Below are 20,727 nucleotides of genomic sequence, written 5' to 3'. Positions count from 1 at the left end.
TCACCGGTTGGATAAAGAAACATCACAGCACCTCCTCCCTTGATGAGAGCCTGGACTGGGCAGCACCATGCTGATGCGATTACCCAGGGACCCTAGAACCCAGCTCAGGACTTGGCATGTATCTCATTTGCATCTCAAAATAGCCCTGTAACTCCCCTTTTTACAGATAAGAACACTGAAGGTCACACCATTGGTTAGTATGTGGCAGACACAGGACTTGAAACCTGAATTAAAGAGGGTAAGGAAGGATGAGTAAATGTGTACAGGTGGAGGGATGGGCTGACCAACACCGTGTGCAGCTCATTAGTCCCCCAGTTCTCAGAGAGGCCCCTGCCTTCAGTTGCATGTGCCGGAGGCTGGAACACGTGCCCTGCCCACTCCGTGCACCCTCTGTGGTGGGGCAGGGCTGGGATCCAGAGACCTCAGCCTCATGGGTCCCTTGATCTTTAGCAAATCACTTTCTATCATTTGGCTTTACTGACCGGTAAATTAAGAGAGCAGGACTTCACATCTCAGAGAGCCCCTCTTGTTCTGATGATCTAAGAGGATAAGGACCAGATGCCATGGTTGTGACAAATCAAGAGTAAATGGGGGCAGGGATAAATTGGGAGTTAGAGATTTGCAGATACTAACTAATATATACAGAATAGATAAACAAAAAGCTTATACTGTATAACACAGGGAACTATATTTGATATCTTATAATAACTATGGTGAAAATGAATATGAAAACCAATGTACATATGTTCATGTATGACTGAAACATTGTGCTGCACACTAGAAATTGACACAACATTGTAAACTGACTATACGTCAATAAAATATTATATATGTGCAAAAAGAAAAAAGAGTAAATGCCTTGCCCTGGAAGATGAAACCCTGACTGAGGAAAGAGTTGGGATTTTATTTCTCTAGGGAGAGGGAAGCAAGATGCCTCACCAGCCAGTCCTGCTTGTCCTGCTTGCCCACTTGGCATACATCACACATGAAATTCAATCATTCCAAAGATCAAGAGCGTATTGTTTCCCCATCCAGAGACGGAAGGCTGAACCCTGGCAGGATTACCCAATGACTGAGATGTGGACTCAGGCATTAGAATCCCTGCACCACCTCATCCTAGCTGAGAGACAATGGGTCAAAATAAGTCACTTACCCCCAAGAACCTCAGATTTTAAGCTACAAAAGGGGATGTGGGGTATAGCTCAATGATAGAGTGCATGCTTAGCATGCACAAGGTCCTTGGTTCAATCCCCAGTCCCTCCATTTAACAAAAACCTGAAAAAAAAAAAAAAAAGAGGGTGGGGGATAGGAATAGTGCCCATGTCAAGAGTTGTTGTAAGGATTAACAAAAGTGATGTTAGTGACAAGCTTCACTTGGAACAGTCGTTGTGAATGGCACATTCAAGGGAGCAAAAAGAGGTTCTTGAGGAACAAAGAAGAATTTACTCATTTTATGTATACAACACAGATATAGATACAGCATGCAAACAAATATACAGGGTATCTGCAGTCTTAAAATTTCAAGAGTTCCAAAAACTACTTGTGCACAAAGAACACTCCTACATCACTGGTGGCTGTGTGAAACGGTGCAGCTGCTATGGGAAGTACCTTGACAGTTCTCTAATAAGTTAAACGTAGTTACCACCTGACTGGCAGTTGCACTCCTAGGTACATACCCAAGAGCATGGAAGATAGGTTGTCAAACAAAACCTTGTAAAGGAATGTTTATATCAGCATATTCACAGTAGCACAAAGATGGAAACAACTCAAATATCATTTAACTGGTAAATGGATAAAATGTGATCTATCCAGACAATGGAGTATCATTCAAGCATAAAAAGGAACGAAGCACTGATTCATGCTATAACATGGATGAACCCTGAATGCGTTATATTCAGAGAAAGAAGCCAGACACAAAAGGTCACACATTTTATAAGTTCATTTCTATGAAATGTCAAGAATAGGCAAATCTATAGAACCAGAAAGCAGATTAGTGGTTGCCAGGGGCTGGGGTCCGGGGTTGAGGGGTGACTGCTAATGGGTGTAGGGTTTCCTTTTCGGGTTATGAAAATATTCCAGAGTTAGACAGTGGTGGTGTTTGCACAATTTTGTGAATATACTTTAAAAGACACTTTTGAATTGTACACTTTAAAGGGCGCAAATTTTATGATATGTGAATTATATCTCATTAAAGCTATTATTTTTAAATGTTAAGGGGGAAATGTCTTAAAAGCGTGGGGAAGGGCAAGAATGAAAAAAAAGAAAGGGAGAGAAAGAGAAAGAAAAAAAATATTGAGAAACCCTGACCTGGAACCTGCCCACAAGGAAATCACATTTTGGTAGTGACATTTTTGTGATTTTTACAGATCTGTAATCTCTTAAGTGAAATCTTGGGGGCCATGTATGTTTCTGAATTCAGAATTTTTTGGATTTCAGAAAGGTCACATGGCACACATGCACAGAGCAGTCCTAGCAAGGGTCGGGACAGCACCCAGTATTCCAACGGCAACATTTCCCTGGGGAAACAGGTGTACCTTCACGGTGAATGAGCTGCATGAGAGTGCGAAGCCCTCACTGTCCAATACAAGACGCACACATGGCTGCTGGGCTTTTGAAATGTGTCTAGCCTGAGCTGAAATGTTCCATGAATGTAAAATACCCCTTGGATTTCAAAGACTTTGTAGGTGAAAAATGATACTTTTTTAAAAATGCAAAAAATGAAATTTCTGAGGGGGTGGAGTATAGCTCAGTGGTAGAGCGCGTACTTAGCAGGCACAAGGTCCTGGGTTCAATCCCCAGTACCTCCAATTAAAATAATAAGTAAACCTAATTACATCCCCCCTCCAAAAACAAAAACAAACAAAAAAACTTTTAAAAGCTCATACGCATGAATAAAATATCCAGTTTTTTTTTAAGGTAAATTTCTATTGATTTTTTAATATTGTTAACAAGTCGAAACGATATTTTGGATATTTGGATCTATTGGTTTAAGTAAAATATATGGTTAAGATTCATTTCGTCTGCTTCTCATTCCTTTTTTAACGTGGCACCCAGGAAACTCGCCTTTGCAGCTCATATTCTGTTTCTAATGGAAGGATGCTGCAATAAGAAACCTTCGGTTCAGTTCAGGGCCGGTGTGCCCTCAGATGAGCTTATTCAAAACTTACTTGAAAAACAAAGCCAAACATTGCAGTTGCAGTTGCTAGATCAAAGATGTAGCCCTTTGCCTGGAGAGTCAGGGGTGAGAAGGAAAGGGTAAGTGCCCCTCTCCCCAGCCTGCGGCCAACTTCCAGGGCTGTTCTGACTGCTGGGCCCCTGCTCTGCCCCCGCTGCTGGGTCAGCCCTGCCCAGCCACTCCTCTGCAGCTCTGCAGGGGCAGGGGGAGGAGGAGGAGGCGGGAGGAAGGCGTGTGGGGGCAGGCTGGCCCGGGCTGAAGTGCTCCAGCAGCCTCTCACAGGCCAGCCATGTCCAGCCCGGGGCTCCTGCTCCTGCTCCTGCTGCTAGCACCACTGCCACTGCAGCCCTCCTTGCTGCCACCGCCAGACACCCCAGAGGGCAAGGCCGCCATCATGGGCCTCATCCTCTCTGCACTGGAGAGAGCCACGTCCTTCCTGAAGAAGAGGCTGCCTGAAATCAACCTGGATGGCGTGGTGGGGTTCAGGGTGCTGGAAGGTGGGTACGCTCTTGTTGCCCTGTACTGGCCACCGGGAAACCAGTTCTCGGCCTGTCACCTGCCTACTCTGTACCCTTGGGACTTGCCCATCTTCTGGTCCCGAATAGTCTGCTTTGACTATAAGGAAACGGGGCTGAAGGTGGCTTGCTCCTTTTGGGTGTCTGGAGCCCTACTGTGATGAGGTTTTTTTTGTTTTTGTTTTTGTTTTTTTGAAGCAAGAAGGATTCAAAGGCCACATGAGAAAAGATTTGGAAATTGTTATTTTCCCAGGAAGAAATGTCATTTGACAGTCCCTCCCTCCTGACATACCAGGACCCAGACAGGCAGAGGGAGTGTGCCCTTTGAGGGGGCAGTCAAGTGAGAGTGGCAGCCCCGGCTCCCCCAACATCCTGTAGGCTCCAAGTAAAGTGCCAAGTGTTTGTTCAGCTTTGAGGGATATAAGATCCCCGAGGAGGGGGCTGGAGGCAGGCCAAGGCAAACAGAGAGCCACCCCTTCTCCACCACGCACATCATGGGTTGCAGTGAGCCCCTCCCTGACCCAAGGGACAAAGAGTCGGCTTGGTGTCAACTTGGGCCTCTGTCGGGCCCTGCTTCCTCATCTGTCACCCTCTCTGCGTTGCCAGGACAGCTTTCAGCCACTCCCCCACCCCGCCACCACCACCACCACCCTCGGACTCCAGATCCCAGCAGGAGGTGGGGCTCTGAGACAGGCCTGCTTTGGGTGGGTCCCTGGCCTGTGTAGTGCCCTCACTGCCTTGGGGTCTCCTGAAGACCCTCAAGATCCCTGTCGCCTCCCCTCCTCTCCAGGACAAGGGTGCAGCAAGACAGATGCCACAATCTCCTTCATTTAACCCCAGCCCAGTTTCATAACTCCTCTAGAAACTAATAATGATGGTAAACACGCATGGCTGGCTTCCCCATTTGGCACACGATACTTTTAGGGGCTCGTGGAAATGTTTTAATTTCTCTTTAAATAAGAAGAAAAAAGTAAACTTTTAGGTCAAAGAAAATGCTTTAATATATAATATTCTATCTTTATCTATCTTCATACCAGCCAAGTTGTAAAATGTAGTCTCCAATGTATTTATTTAATGGAGGAGGGGCCCACAAACCCGCCACGTGTCCCCACAGATGCGCCATGGGTGCTGCCTGTCACCTGCCGCATATAGTCGCCCAACAGTTGGAGAGGGACGTCGTAGACTGTTTTGCTCCTTCTGCAGGTGGGGAAACTGAGGCACAGAGAGGTTCAGTGGCCTCCTTACACCTTGCAGCTGCTAAGCAAGAGGTCTAGCATCCAAATCCACTTGCCATCATACCCCTTAAAGGTGGGGTGGGCATTGTCCTGACTTTAATGTCCCCTGCGGGTGCTGAGCACAGCGCTGGTCGTGGAGCAGTAGTTGAATGAACATTCCAGACCCAGGCAACAGACTCTCATCCGCAGCAGCCCTGGGGTCAGCCATTTAAGCACCCTTATGGAAAGAGGATGGGGGTGCAGGTGGCCCCCTGGGCTGCATGCTCTCTGGGGTGCATGCGATAGTGAAAGCTAAGATTCACTGAGTACTCGCCAGGTGCCGACACCACCTGAGTGCACATGCGGGGTGCTCACTGACTTCTCCCATTAACCCTTCAGGAAGTATATTATTATAATCATCTCCTTTATACCAATGCGAGGATGGGCTTTAGAGAATGTCCAAGATCACACAGTGAGTAAATGAAAGCGGTGGATTCGAACCCTGTCTGACTCAGCACCCGTTAGTCATTCCAGGGCAGGCTCTTCCCACCATCTGCCCCTTCCCCTTGCAATAACCTGTTGCTGTGTCATAAATTACCCAGGATTTAGCTGCTTGAAACAACACTTGTTGTCTCACAGTTTTTGTGGGTCAGGAATCCAGGAGCAGCCGAGCTGACTGGTTCTGACTCAGGGTCTCACACGAGGTTGTGGCCACAATGCTGGCCAGGGCTGTGATCATCCAAAGGCCTGACTGGGGCTGGAGGAGCCACCTGGTTCACTCACCGGCCAGGCAGGTTGGTGCTGGCTGGTGGCTGGAGACCTCGGTTCCTCACCACATGGGTCCCTCCATGGGCTGTCTGAACATCCTCACTGCATGGTAGCCAAGTCCTGCAGAGCAAGTGACCCAAGAGAGAGCTTGGTGTCTTTTACAAATGAGCGTGGAAGTCACACGCCTCTGTTTCCCAGGTTTCTTGTTGATTTCACAGGTCAGCCCCATTCACAGTGGGAGGGAGCTGAAAGGGTGTGAAAATTAGCTGGCTACCACAGTCCTTATGAGGGTCCTACTTGCATTCGCAGCCTCCCCAGGAGAGAGAGAAGGGGTTCACATTCTGGGGGGTCCTGTAGCAACACAATACCTGTTGATCTCCAGGGTCCTCTCTGCTTGGGGCTAGACAGGTGGACATTGACCTAAGAGAGCAAAGGGTCCCTCTGGCTACCTCCACCAGCAGTCAGGGGGCTCCAGAATGTGACAGCAGCTGTGACACATTGCAGAGAGAAACAGGAACAAGGCTCAGGACCCAGGATCATCATGAGGCCAGGTTGGGTTCACCTGATCTCTCTGATGATTTGGCACATTTTCTGGGTGCCACTGCAGGACCCTCCATCTACAGGTCCAAACAGTCCAGAACAGGGCTTCAGACCTAGACTGCCTAGTTCAAGTTAAGAGAGGGAGCCAAGTCAGGGGAGGGGTGTTACAGAGCCCATCAGCCCACAAGACTTGTTCAGCACCCTCCTTAAACCTCATCCACCACCCCCACACAGTTCCCCTACCTGGAAGCAGCTGCCCTGCCTCATCTCACCCCCTCAGCCTTACACTGATGCTCTCCCTCACATCTCCTCTCTTTCTGGCTACCTCATGACCTCTTCTTCCAGTTACTACCATCTTCTCCCACCCCTGCAGGGACACTGCTAGTCCATAGGGCACCTCTGTGAGAATTAGAAAAAGACATCCCCTTTCTCGAGCCACTTGACTGCCATCTGTTGGAAAATTTGTCTTAAAACATGTACAAACCCATGTTAGAAACGTGTGTTGCCCTTGTGCAGTGTACAACCTGCTCAACTGTACACAGTGGCCCCACAATCAGAGTCCCTCCCTCATTTTTCCCTCCTGTACAACAAACCCAAAATCTCTCTAATAGTAATAGCTAACCTCTATTAAGTGCTTACTTTTCACTATGGACAATGATAAGTTCTCTCTATGCATTAGTTTATATAATCCTTATAACTCCTTCCTCCAAGAAGTAAGGACTATCATTATCCCCATGTTACATATGAAGAAAGTGATGTGGAGAGAAATCAAATGACTTTCTCTGGTCACCCAACAAAAAAGCATTAGGTTCAGGACTTAAACCCAGGCCAACCTCCAGAAATCAAGCTCTTGGCTACCACCGTCCCTCACTCTGGCCTCACCCCCATTACCCAGCTGAGCCCCACCAGAGGCCTCATTTCTGATAAGCTCAGCCAATTGTTTCCCCTCCAGAGCTAGAAGAAGCAGAGAGGCTCAGTAAGCATTATAACTGAGGTTATTTTTTCCTGTCCACATGGTTTGTCCAGTGTTGGAATGAATGAACTCTGCTCCCTTCCAGTGCAGCTAAAAGCCGTTCAGGAGAAATGGGCCCAGGATCCCCAGCTGCAGCCACTCAGCCTGCATGCGGGGAAGCTGGTGGAAAAGCTTGGTCCTCTCCTCCACAGATCGATCTTCCACCTCCAGCTGAGTGATCCCAAGTACCTAAGAGGTAGGACTGTGGGTGGAGTCCCATTTCTTCAGGAGCACAGCGTCTGGGAGTGTTTACTGAAATAACTTAGTGCAGCTCCTCCCCGGTACAAGGAAGGATCCGGGACAATCTGTAACCAGCTGCCCTGGGGGTGTTCGGTCATCCTTGATTTCAGCTTGAGATGACCTCTCTCACCCACACAGAGTGGGTGGAAAGAAGGGAATGGGTCCAGGCTTGGGGCCTTCTTCCTAGACCAGAGTGGGGAGGGATAGAGGTCTAAAAGTTAATCAGCCCTTTACACAGCAGACATTAGCATCTTGCTAGCATCTCTCTGTGCCTTATAATACAGAGCCTGTGTCTCCTTGTCAGCCTCGAGTCACCCTACCAAGGGCCCCACCCTAAGCCGTGGCCTGAGTTGTTCCTGGGTGGAGGTGAATGGGTGTATAAACTAGCCCCTCGTGTTGTTCAACCCTGCCTCCCGGGCTCCCAGCTCCCAGGTTCGCAGGGGTGAGTGGGGAGATAACTAGCCAGATGATAGCCTGCTCACGTGATCAGACCCCAGCCCTCCCGAGCACCAGCTGGCCTGTCAGCAGTCAGGGTCCCCCATGCTCTTCCAGGCCTGGTCCCTAAGACCATCCTGGTCTGCATCTTCCTAAAGAAATCTGTTTAGTAAGAGCTCCATGTTCCAAAGGAACCAAAGGAAGAACTAACCCTATTTATATGTCTCAAGCTTCCATGGGATGCCGTGGATTTAATCAGAGCCCATCCCAGCACTGTTCCCAGTGATTTCTTAAAATTCTTTTTAGAAAAAGAATTTCCTGAGCATTTCAAATGCAGTGCCCAACCCTCAGGCGAGGCTAGGAGCCCTGAAGGCAAACATGTGTGGTCAGGGCTGCCCGAGGATGACACCCAGTTCCTGGGCTTCGAGCCACGGAAGCTTGAGGGTGTTTAAGCACAAAGCGGGCACAGCCCGTGGGTCTTCCCCCACTCCCTCCTCTCGGCCAGAGTTCCAGCCGACTATCGAGTCCGGATTTTGGAAGCTCCCACGTGCCTGGACCCGCACCAATGCCTCCATGGTCTACCCCACGTTCGAGCCACAGGACTCCTTCTCAGAGGAAAGCAGTGACTTGTGCCTGGTGCAGCTGCTTGGAACCAGGTGGGCCCCCTGGACGTGCCCTGCTTCCTGAAAACCCCAAAGTGCTTGCTCTCTGCTAGTCACCCCATCCTACTCACTCTCCAGGGCCTCAGGGGTTTGGGCAAAACCAGACACAGCTCCCCTGAGAGCCCTAGGTGCTGGGACCCATGGGACTCATGTGCAGAAGAGGCAGCAGGTGCCCAGACCCCCCTCCTCTCAGCATCCTACAGAGAGGTGTTTGGGCCAAGACACAGCTGGGCTTGCAGAGCAGCTGTGCTCTGGTGAGGGATCTGCCCTGTCCCTTCTATGGGGCAGGACTGGCACGGGGGGGGGGGGGGGGAAATGGGCACACTGGGCCCAGGGATCTGCTTTTAGGCAGTTCTGTGGAAAACGGTATTTGGGGGTCCCATGAAGAATGGGAAGTCGTAGCCCCTGGTGGCTCCCCCAACCCAGGATAGCTCCAGCGTCATCTCCTCTGCACTGGGGGTGCCAATTTAGCCAATCCAGACACAGGACGCCTGTATTTATCTGGCACAGCTGTGTGCCTGGACCCTACTGGGGGTTCTGATAACTACTGAGGGAATCAGGACCAGGGGAGGCTCCATGTCCTTGGGCTTCATTTAGGATGCTCTTAACAGCCTGGAACCACTTCTCCCACAGGGCAGATGGCAGCCAGCCCTGCAGGCTGTCAGATTTCTGCAGGACCCTCATGACCAGGCCCGGCTGCTCTGGCTACTGCCTGTCCCACCAGCTGCTCTTCTTCCTCGTGGCCAGAATGGTGAGTGCCAGGCGTGGGCCCAGCCATACCCCGAGGAGGAAAAGGAATGATTGAAAGGGGCTCGTGACACTGTGGTTTTATATGTCCACATCAAGAAAATAAGCAGGTTTTGGAAGAGGTGCTTAGCTGCACAAGGTCCTGGGTTCAATCCCCAGTACCTCCATTAAAAATAAATAAATACACTTAATTACCCCTCCCCAAAAGTTAAAAAAGAAAAAAGGGAAAATAAAATAAGCAGGTTTTAAACTTGTGCTTCAACATTGGGAGGGGGACGTGAGAAGCCTGCCATTCATTAGCTATGAAATACCACCAAACTGGTGGAGGGTGGGGAAAGTGAGATTCTGTTAGACAGAGAGCTTTGCGTGCTGAACTGGATCACCGGGCATTAGAAAAACAAAGAAAGAAGCAGCAGAAAACTGAACAAGATGAAAACAGCCCCTGCCCCCACTACCATCTCTCCAGTGCCCAACACTCTCCCAAGCCCAAGAACTCAAATTTTGCTAAATACTCATTTCAATCATATATTTATTTATATAGAAAGTAGGGTTTGCACAGGGAACTATACTACAATAGCTTGTAATAACCTATAACGAAAAAGAATATATATGTATAACTGAATCACTGTAACTTTATCGCCAGAAACTAACACAACATTGTAAATCAACCATACCTCAATTTTAAAAAAAATTTTAACTACAAACGAAAAAGAAAGTAGGGCTTGCTATCTCTATTCAAAAATGTTACTCAATATCCAGAAATTCTTAGCCAAGGAAGGACTTGCTGATTTTGTTTAATAGATTTTTTGTTATTATTTGCAAGCTGTCACAGGTCAGTGTTTTTGTGAATATGATAAAAAACCAAATTACAAGGAAAACTGTTGTGATTATTAGATTCAGCAGATAGTTACTCTGACACATTGCTACAAAAGTTTTTCTAAAGCCTAGTCCCATCCCCTGTCTCTCTCGGTGCGACAGGTCCGCGGCCCACACTTTGAGTAACATTGTAGCCGCCTGGCCTGCGTTCAGGTTTAGTCTGGAATCAGAATGTAAAGCAGCCGCCAAAGGCTTTAATGCGCCCCCTGGTGTCTGGCGTCGTGTCGGCACTTCCTGGTTTTGGTACCGCCCACCCTGGCGAGCGCCCCGCGGGTGCTGCTCCCAGCGGCATCGCCCTTTCCCTGTGAAGACCTTTGAGACTCACAAAAAGTTAACTTAGAGGGCTGAGGTCGCACATCTCCTGAGTGGCAGAGCCGGGACTCGAACCCAGCTCTCTGTCCCTCAGTGACTCAGCCCCCAGCAGGCTGGGAGCGTGGGAGGGGAAGAAATTCTGGGAAAAGGGCAAAGACCTGCCCTAAAGGCAGCCACTTGCAAGACCACTTCAGAACTGCAGGTCTTTTTCTGTAACTGAGCGCGCTTCTGTCGTTCATACCAACTTCCTCGTCTCTTGGTATTTGTTCACCCAGAGAGGATGCACGAAGGGGCTGTTCCGCCAGAGCCAGCGCTACATGAACCTCTTCTGCGCCAACATGATGGACCTGAACCGGAGGGCCGAGACCATCGGATATGCCTACCAGACTCGGGACCTCTTCATGGAAAACAGTGGGCCCCCGCATTCTACTCTAGGAACAAATCAGCAGGATGTCCTTGATTCTGGACACAAACACCCCCCTCCCCAGAGTAGGGCTGCCAGACTTAACAAATGAAAATACAGGAAGCCCAGGCAAATGTGAATTTCAGAAGGCAATGAGTACATTTTTACCAAAAGTGTATCCCAAACATTGCATGGACTATACTTATAATTTTTTAGTCGTTGTTTATTGGAAACTTAAATTTAAGTGGGCATCCTGTATTTTATCTACCAGTGTTTTGACTGCTTCCAGCCCCCAAAAGATTGACCCATTGATGGAGCTCTGGATAGACTGACCAACTAATTGACTGGCAAACAGACACTCAAAACCTTAGAGATAAGGCAGAAAGGGGGCCCCTGGGTGGCTGCTCCTTTGCTTGGGTGCCCAGATGCCTCTACTGACCCTGACTCTTGAGCAGCCCCAACTGAGGCCCTAAGTGGGAGGCAGGACCCAGGTCTGGGAGCCCCTCTTCACAAAGGCAGACCCTAGGTGCTGCTTCCTTCCAGCCACTGCATTCAGTGCCCACCTCCTGGTGCTGCCTCTCTAGCAGGTGGTACCATGGTGACCTTGGGGAGTGGGAAGAGGTGGGCCTGGGGGTCAGGCCTGCAGAGGGTCCCCTGTCTTTGCTTCCAGTCATGCTCTGTGGCATTGGCGGCTTCTCTGACTTCTACAAGCTCCGGTGGCTAGAGGCCATTCTCAGCTGGCAGAAGCTGCAGGAAGGATGCTTCGGGAGGCCCGGTGAGCTGCGCTTCCTCCCTGGCTGGCAGCGGGAGAGTGGTGGAGGGCTAAGCTTCTAGGCCAAATGGGGGAAGGGTGCAATTGTGTTAGGGGTGCTGAGAGATTCACAACATGTGTGTGCAGAAACATGAATACACGCACACAGACGGGGAAATAGGCTCGGAGCTTTGGAAGCCAAAACTTTGCAGGATGAGAGGTCTTGCTGGAAGATGTTGGCCCCCTGCACCTGCATTAACAAATTCATTTCTTCACTGAGTATTCCCTGAGCATATACTATGTGCAGACTGTTCTAGGCTCTGGGGAAACTAAGCAAGGAAAAAAAGGAAAGAGAAAAGAAGACAGAAACCAGGGTCAGGGGAGATGTCTGGGAGAGGGTGACACAGAAGCAAAGGTGGAGAGGCAGAGGTTGCAGCCCCTTTCCAGCCGTGTGACACGAGACAGCTGGTCCTCTTCGGCTTAAGTTGCTTCACTTCTCTGAACTGCAATTTCCCCTTCTGTAAAGAAATGAGCAGAACAATCTCCACCTTCCTGTGCTGTGAGGAGTAGACACAATATATATGAAACCACCTAGCCTGTGCCCGGCCCAGACGAGGCTCCTAGTAAATGCTACCTTCCTAAATGAGAAACTTAGGATGCTCAAAGAGCAAAGCTTTCGAAATAAGATCGTCTGTTTTAAAAGTGTTTATAAAATGAAGATTCTCAGAAGGGGGGAGGGTATAGCTCAAGTGGTAGAGCACATGCTTAGCATGCACAAGGTCCTGGGTTCAATTCCCAGTACCTCCTCTAAAAATAAATAAGTAAACCTAATTACCTCCCCCCAAAAATTAAAAAAAAAATCCTGAGGCCTCCAGATCCATAGATTCAGCAGGTGGAGGGGCTGTGGAACCCACATTTTCAGTGATCTCCTCTGGCCATTCCAATGTAGGTTGTTGGGGGACCACAATTTGGGAAACGTCAGTAGATGCAGATTTAGGTGACGTGGAAGTATCCATACACAGGGGCTCGAGGAAGTTTCCAGCAGAGCCTTGAGATTCAAGAGAAGACCTGAGTTGCTGGAGGTGTTGTGAAGGGGAGGGGGCTTAGTCGGTAACATTTAAAAAATCCATCATGAGAAGTTCACCTTGTACTCTTCTTGCAGCTGCTGAAGATGAAGAATTACCTAAAGCCATTCATTACCAACATCATTTTTTGAGAAGAGTGAAGAGGCGAGATAAACAATTTACAGGTAATGAAAATACCAAGAGACCATCTTGGCATGAAATCAAGAGACCTTAGAAAGGCTACACTCAAGGAAAACAGGCCCCCAGGGTGTCCGAGGTTCTAAGGTGGAAAGGGTCCTTTGTGTTTGGGAGTTGGAGGAAGGGCAGGAGTCTCTGATGCCCTCCTCTTAGAAAGTGGGGAGTCCAGAGATTCTGTCTCCAGTGAAGGGAACATATAAATTTCAGTGTATTACACACTGAAAATCACAGAGAAAACCTCTCTCAGTCAAGGTCTGATCAAGAAAACAGCACCAGGAACTTCAGCAGAGAGAACTGAATATAGGGAACTCATCTCAGAAGTGCTGCAAGAGATGAAAACAGAAAAGGTGAGAAAACACAGAGATTAACCATGGCAGGAAGCCACCATCCTCCCTGGAGGCAGAGCTGGAGGGACAGTGGAGGAGATGGGGTGAGCAAAGCCAGTAGTGGCTGGATGAGGAGACAGAGAGGGGCAGGGGGAGGAATACCCTAGCTTCTCCCCTCACCCAATTTGTGCCTACTGGTGGTCAGCAAGGCAGTCTGGGAAATGTAGTTTGGAAGGGTTGGTGCACTGGGGTTTGGCACAAAGGGAAGAAAGGGGATCTTTGGGTCAGTGGGCAAGTGACCAGCACAGTCCTGGTGGCCACATGTCCAGCTTATCCCTGTTGTCCTGAAGCCATTACGAATAGCGCCCTCTTCCCTTCCAAACATGTCCAGGTTGAGATGATTAGTTACATGGTCAGCCCACTAATATAGAGAAACTGAGAATAGGCTGTAGCTACATTGGGAAGGGAAGAAAGGCAAGACATGATACAGAAGGAAGGGATGGAGAGAGGGAGGAAGGGAGAGAGAAAGAGAGAAGGGAAGGAAGATGATTTCAATTTTTTTTACTAATAAAAATATAAATAGCTACAAGGCAAAAGCAGGAAGGGAGGTAGGCTAGCCAGCTCAGAGCAGATGTCCAGCATACACTGGGGTATCATTCCAGCAACTAAACGTCTTGCCATCAACCCCACCACAGCCTCATCATCTACCTGCAGGTGATGAGAGAGGAGAGTGAAATTACAATTCTGATGGGTCCACTTTGTAGCTGCCAACAAAGGTTGGGCAGGGGAAGGGAGGTGAGTTCTTAGGAGACCTCCAGAGGCACCTTGTCCTGGCAAGGTCTGCCCAACCTAGGAACTGGGGCTATCTACGGCCGGCAGTAGGGGGCCTGTGTGCACACTCTGGAGAGCAGGCTGATCCCTGGAGACTGACAGCTGGACACTAGGACCATCCTGAGGGCTGGAGAGGGAGCTGCAGAAATCCCAAAGCCCAAGGTCCTTCCTGGGGCCCCTGCAGGTTGACCGGCAGCTTAGAAAGCTACCCAGGATGGGAGGGGCACATTCCCTCCTTCACTTAATAATGCACATCCATGTTGACTAAGGGCACTGGATTTGAAGTCGGGCTGTCTGGGTTTGAATCTGCTTCTGCCTTTCTTCACTGTAGGAGTCACTCAGTCTCTCTGAGCCTCAGTTTCCTCATCTGTAAAATGGGGACCAAGCAATGCCTCCTTCATAGGGCTGTTGGGGGTTAATATTAGATCATCATGCAAAGTGTTCCCCAGGTCATTTGGCGTATAGTAGCCACCAGTAAGCGTGGACTGCCAGGGTTAGTAATTAGGTTCCTCCCTCCAAGGAGCCTGGCTGGTGTCCTTCCCTTCCCCAGGCCTGGGAGGGGAGAGGAAAGTTCCGGCTCCCTCCCACCGGCCCAGACTAAAGGTGGGCAGCCCACTTTGACTTTAGAGGACTAAACAATGTCTAAGGGGCTCCTCGCTCAGGCCAGCATTCAGGGTGACTTGGGACCAGGCAGGACCGAGGCAGCCATGAGGGAGGCCATTGAGGTTAAGAAATGAGCTGTAGAGTCCCCAGGGCAGGGAGCTTAGCTCTGCTACCTGAGCCTCAGTTTCCCCATCTGTAAAATGAAGCAACTAGGTGCTGTCCTAGGTCTCACGCAGGACCTGAGCACAGGGGAAGGTGGGAAGGAGTGACCAGGGTGTGGCCTCAGGTCAGATCCCAAGGGAGGAGAGGGCTCTTAAGCGTTTATCACTGTATTAGGAAGTCACTGGGACCTCCCAAATGAAGGGCTCCAGCTGGCTGAAGACTCTTCTGGGAAGGGAGCCTTTAGTGGCCAGCACTCACAGAGGCTGGCAGATGGGTGCCCGGCCCTGCATCTGGGAGGATCTGGGGGCACCAGGCTGAATGGGGGAACATCTGAAAAGTACTCACAACGGAACAGTGGCTACCACCCAGCACTCACAATGAGGCCTCTGTCTCCCCAGACGGTTGCTCCTCCCACAACACAGCCATGGCCGTCGCAGCCCTAGGTGGCTTCCTCTACGTCCTGGCAGAATACCCCCCAGCAGACGGAGAGCTGCGGCTGCCCACGCCAGCGCCGCCTAAGGGCCGCTGACACGGACGGTTCCGCGCTTGCTGCCCGCCAGGAAGATAAAATGTACACCTTTAGTCCTTCCTTCCTTTTTTAAGTCCTGGAGCCTGGGTCACACCCTGTGAAGGAGGCAGCTGAAGCACAGCAACCCAGCATCATCCCCTCGGGGAGCTGGGCCAGGGAGCGGGGCTGGGATGGACCCAGGCTTGGGAGCAGATGAATAAATTTATTAGAGTGCAGTTGAGTGGGGATTTGAGTCTTGGTCCTCAGCCTTTCAGACAACTTGGAGGGCTCTGTTTTGAGTCTTCAGCCCCACGCAACACAAGTTCTTAAAAAAAAAAAAAAAACCCATAAACTGAGTCTTAAAGGAGGTTTGTTCAGATGTCATTGGGTACAGCCTTCCCAATGGGAGACAGAAGGGTCTCTGAACGTAACAGTTCAAGTCATGACCTAGAACTCAAGATATGACCACAAAAGGCAGCACGGAAAATCAGAGCTCTGCTTTATCCTCGGGTGCATCATGTCATGTTACAAAAGGCCACGTAGCATTACGGTCAACAGGGTGGTTCTGTGCCCAGGCCACCTGGGTCCAAATCCCAGCTGTCCCCTAATTAGCTCTGTGTTCTTGGGCAAAGTCATCTAGCATCTCTGTGACTCAGTTTCCCCATTATCACAATTGGGATCATTATAGCACCTGCTTCAATATTACCTCCACATCTGTGAGAATTATGTCTGTAGAGTACTGAGAACAGGACCTGTAAGGTAGGAGGTGCTAGGTCAGTGTTACTATGGCACAGTGATGATGTCACACCCAATGGGGGCTTGTCCTGAAGCAGCGGGAAGGGGCAGCTGACTCATCAATGTTTCTCTCATTCCCAGCTTTCGCTCTTCCCTCCCCTTCTGCCTCAGTGTGTGTCTCTAACCATGTCAGCAGGAGCTCTGACATTAATCTTGTGTTTGGGAAAAGACCTGGAACCTTATTAAGGGTCCACGTGTGTCTGTGGTGCTGATTTCAGGCTACATGCAGGTGGGAGTCAAAAAAAAAAAAAAAAAGCACAGCGAAAAACCCAGTCTTTGGACTGGGAGACTCTTTAAGTCCATTGTCTTGCATTGTCTCAAAGTGGAAAAAGCTTATGGTCAACCTTATATGACAGTTTAGACATATTTGAGAATCTGAACTAAAATACCCTTTGTTCCTTCTGTGTCCAACTGAATAACCTGGTGGGGGGAGTGGTTCTTCTAAACCTGTCCTTCAAGAGTTGGTCCCCTGTATCTGTTCCTCTTTGCTTCTGCCCCAGATGCCTTCCTGCAAGTGCTCTTAAATTGTCAGGCCTGGATTTTCTTGGCAAGTGTGACTTGCTTTTGAGGTTGTTTTCTTGGGGAACCAGGAGCCAGAAATTGGATACCCACTCGGCACTCCGTATGCTTCAGGGAGTTCTTCCACACTGTCTCTCAAACAGAAGTTGACCAAGACAGGGACACAACTGGCTGGAGGGAGCTGTGCCCCACCCCCGTCCTTCCTGAATTTGGGACAGGTTAGTTGGTGGAGCCTGCCTGACACTGATTCATTTTTAGAAAGCTTGTGTTACCAAACCAGAGTGGAATGAGTTTAAGAGCAGCCTGAGTTTATGAGTCACTTTCCAGGAAAGGGAATCCTAATGAAAAGGGGAAGAAAAACTTGCAAGGTGAACTTCACTTGAATCATCGCTTCTTTGGATTTCTGTTGCCCCCAGGCACTGAAAGAGGTAAAAACAGTGGGTGAGTCTTTTCACCTCTCTCCACCCTGGTCCTGCCCCCAGACCTCAGCGTCTCCTCACCGAAGACAGATCATGGATTCCCAGCCCAGGGGGCTGCATGGGAATCTCTGAGGGCAGGGCCTGGGAATCTGCATGTTCAACAAGACTCCCCCAGGTGATTCGATGTAGGTGACCACGGGCCACACATCGAGAAACTCTGCCCTTGGTAGACGTGAGTGGTGAGAGGCAGCCCGCCACCCTCCGCTCCAGGGAATGAAGCCCCTCTAGGACACTGCGGCAGTCAGCACACTCAACGGGCTGCCTGTGAGGGCCCGATATCACAGCACCCTCTGGGTGTGCACCTCTAGAATTAAGGCCAGAGAGAAACTTTTCCATGGAGTTTGAAACAAACCCCATGGAGGTTACGGGAAGCTTGGTCAGCACAGGACACATCCCACAGATGAGAGCCATTGTTTCCCCTCATTGGTGCGGAGCAGCTGCAAGCAATCTGCTTACACAGCGAAGAGGAAAAACAGGGTCAGGCAGACTGGCCGGTGGGGAGAGGAAGACGGGGAGTGACGGAGGTTTGGGACTTAGAGGTAAGTTGGGGGGATGAGGGGAAGGGTTTGAAGCCACAGCATCCTTGGCATCAATCCTCCTCGGCCTTCATCTACAGCCTCCCTGCCATGCCCTACAAACACCCCCAGAGACCTCCTCACTGCACGCATTCACCCACTGTGACTTTAGGTCAAAAGTATGTTCCTATAGGGCATTTGCTCAAGGTATAAGTTTTCATAGTAAAAGAGTAATTCTTTCCATATCCCACTCCTGGGCATATATGAAGACAAAAGATGAAAACCCTAGTTAGAAAAGATACATGCACCCCAATGCTCACAGAAGCACTATTTACAATAGCTAAGACATGGAAGCAACCTAAGTGCCCATCTACAGATGACTGGATAAAAGAAGATGTGGGACACGGACACACAACACAACACACACACACACACACACACACACACACACACACACACACACACACACACACACACACTGGATACTACTCAGCCATAAAAAAGAATGAGATAACTCCATCTGCAGCAACATGGATGGCCTAGAGATTATCATACTAAGTGAAATAAGTCAGACAAAGATAAATATCATATGCTATCATTTATATGTGGAATCTAAAAAAATGGTACAAATGAACTTATTTATAAAACAGAAACAGACTCAGAGATATAGGAAACAATCTTATGTTTACCAAAGGGGAAGTGGAGGAGAAATAAATCAGGAATTTGAGATTAACAGATACACACCACTGTATACAAAATAGATAAACAACAAGGACATACTGCAGAGCACAGAGAACTATATTCAATATCTTGTAATAACCTCTAATGGAAAAGAATTTGAAAAAGAATATATTTGTATATATATAACTAAATCAATTTGCTGTACACCTGAAACTAACACAACACTGTAAATCAACTATACTTCAATTTAAAAAGTTAATTCCGTTATGTAAATCAATTGTCTTTAAAGTTTTTCCTTTTAAGATGTAAATATATACAGGACAGCCTAGGAGTTAAGACTTCCTCTGCTGAGTCATCTTAGCAGGATCAGTTTGTGGAAATGACTTCTGCAGGACGGTTTCCTGAAACCAGATCTAAGAGAAGAGCGCAGGGAAGGGAAGAGACAGTTGGCAAAGGCCAGATTAGCTCGAGTATCTCCCTGTCCTGTCTGCTGTTCCTCAGCGACTGGGCCTCTAATTCAGTTAAGATTTTATTTGTCCTTTAGGATTCAGCTAGAATGTCACTGGTCCTATGAAGTCTCCTCCCATCCTCCCACCTACCTCCCTCTTTTTCACCTGGCTCTTTGGGCATCTTATTCTGGCAATCGGGTACTTGCGGATTCTATCATCAGATGGTAAACTACTTTAGGGTGTGGGTGGTATCATGTGCTCTTCGTGTGCCCAGCCCCTACTGCACTACCTGGAACAGAAAAATGTTGAATAAATGTTTGTAGAAGTAAATACGAAAAAAGAAAAGAAAAACCAGGCTCTTTAGGATGTTGTGTCCAAGTCTTAGCTGGTGGACGAGACCTTGGGCTTCGAGCATTGTTGAGTCTGTTCTGGTAGCCGGCAGTCCCCTAAGTCCATGGACGATGAGGGCCCCTAACATCACGCCCCAGACATGGGAGCGTACAAGAGAACCTCCTGCCCCTGGAAGCCTCAATGTCAGGTTCTAGGATATTGTAAATACCCCCTTAGCGCTATACATAATAGATACAGAACACAGTGCAAACAGAAGAAATTGATCTTAGTTTATAATTCCTAAAACTATTTTATAAGAGCAAGTTTCATTTCCCAGACTCCAAAATAAACATGCATTCCCCCCTCCTCCAGCCAAAAAAGTTCCTCCTGGGCAGGAGAGCAAAGGGCCTACTGGCTCATGCTTCAGAACCAGATGCCTCCTCTGCTTACAGCTGTGCGAGCTTGGGCCAGTAGCTTGCCCTCTCTGTGCCTCCTCTTCCTCTTCTGTATAATGAATAACAATAATACCCACCTTCTAGGATTCACGAAGGGATTTGATGAAATGGTGCAGGTTACTGCCTGAGGCTTAGATGAGCTGGGGTAGGGGTGGAGCGTTGCTGTGAGTATTCTTAGAAAGCCCAGCATCCATACCACTTCTTAGGTGTTATCAGTCACCCTATTATTTACTAGTAAACCATGTCATTCCCAGACAAATACTCCATTCATTCAATAAATAGTGTTTAAAAACTTACTGCGTGCCAAGCTATGTTCTGGGCATGAGAAGTACAGCTGAAAACATAAACGGAAACCCTGTCCCCATCTATTTTTTCAAGAAATATCTGTGAGGCACCTCCTGTGCACCAGGCACTGTGCAAAGTGCCTGGGAAAAGCAGTGAAAAACTGAGGTGATCTCTGCTCTCACAGAAACAACAGTCAAGGCAAGGAAACAGGCATTAGGAAACAAACATAATCAAGCAGATGGAGCATAAGGTAGAGAAAGACAGCGCACTGCTTAAACATGGTCTTCTTTCCCTTACTGATAAACGTATGTCAGTGCATAAACGTTGTTTGTGTTCTTAGTGGAGGAAACAGATATTTGCCATATTTCATGCCCTGTAGGAGCTCAGCGCTCTCAACCAGAGGGCTTGCTAAAATGGATGAAAAAGCTAACAGCAACAGAAGAGGCATCTTCCGGAGGTGTATGGGCCCAGCGCTGAAAAGCACCTATAAACTGTATAAATCTTCAGAGGCTAATGACAGAGGGCTCACAGGAGAGGCCACTATACCCAACCCCCATCCTGTCAGCTTTATCTTAAAACCCTCTGGGGTTGTTTCCAGTCACTCCCTGTTTCCACCCCCAGCCCCAAGCAACCACTAATCTGCTTTCTGTCTCTCCAGATTTGCCTTTTCCGGACCTGTAATACAAATGGAATCACAAGATAGGACTTTCCGAGGTGATGTAAATGCCCTAAAGTGGATTAAGGCGATGCTGCGATATCTCTGTACATTTACTAAAGATCAGTAAGTGTACCCTTAAAACAGGTAAGTTTCATGCTGTATGGCGTAACTTATTATACTTTAATAGAACTGTTTCAAGATAAAACAAAAACTTCCAGC

General features: G+C 48.6%; 1 protein-coding gene across 4 annotated transcripts; it reads left to right on the top strand.

Annotated features, from left to right (window-relative positions):
• The first annotated feature begins 3,393 nt into the window (after window positions 1–3,393).
• Window positions 3,394–20,644, top strand: C18H16orf89 (chromosome 18 C16orf89 homolog). Of its 4 annotated transcripts, none has more exons than XR_012500416.1 (9): window positions 3,395–3,672; window positions 7,271–7,420; window positions 8,405–8,555; window positions 9,195–9,312; window positions 10,772–10,907; window positions 11,570–11,674; window positions 12,813–12,899; window positions 13,160–13,259; window positions 20,509–20,644. XR_012500416.1 is itself a non-coding variant. In XM_074346726.1 (8 exons), the coding sequence occupies exons 1-8, from the start codon at window positions 3,465–3,467 to the stop codon at window positions 20,529–20,531; spliced, it is 978 nt and encodes a 325-aa protein (XP_074202827.1). In that variant the 5' UTR covers window positions 3,394–3,464; the 3' UTR covers window positions 20,532–20,639. The 4 variants fall into 4 exon arrangements, 2 of the variants coding, with proteins under 2 accessions (XP_074202827.1, XP_010949230.1); XR_834977.3 differs by lacking the exon at window positions 20,509–20,644 and adding an exon at window positions 15,233–15,368; XM_074346726.1 differs by lacking the exon at window positions 13,160–13,259 and having other exon boundaries at window positions 3,394–3,672; window positions 20,509–20,639.
• The last annotated feature ends 83 nt before the right edge of the window (window positions 20,645–20,727 follow it).

This window comes from Camelus bactrianus, chromosome 18 (assembly GCF_048773025.1).
Source record: "Camelus bactrianus isolate YW-2024 breed Bactrian camel chromosome 18, ASM4877302v1, whole genome shotgun sequence".
Lineage (NCBI taxonomy): Eukaryota > Metazoa > Chordata > Mammalia > Artiodactyla > Camelidae > Camelus > Camelus bactrianus.
The sequence above is the reverse complement of the archived record's forward strand: the minus strand, read 5'-3'. Positions and strand labels throughout refer to the sequence as shown.

Coding starts and splice junctions, on each gene's coding strand:
- C18H16orf89 (XM_010950928.3), top strand. CDS start 3,465: ATGTCCAGCCCGGGGCTCCTGCTCCTGCTCCTGCTGCTAGCACCACTG. Junction 10,908..11,569: donor GGACCTCTTCATGGAAAACA/GTGGGCCCCCGC, acceptor CTTTGCTTCCAG/TCATGCTCTGTGGCATTGGC. Junction 11,675..12,812: donor AGGATGCTTCGGGAGGCCCG/GTGAGCTGCGCT, acceptor CTCTTCTTGCAG/CTGCTGAAGATGAAGAATTA.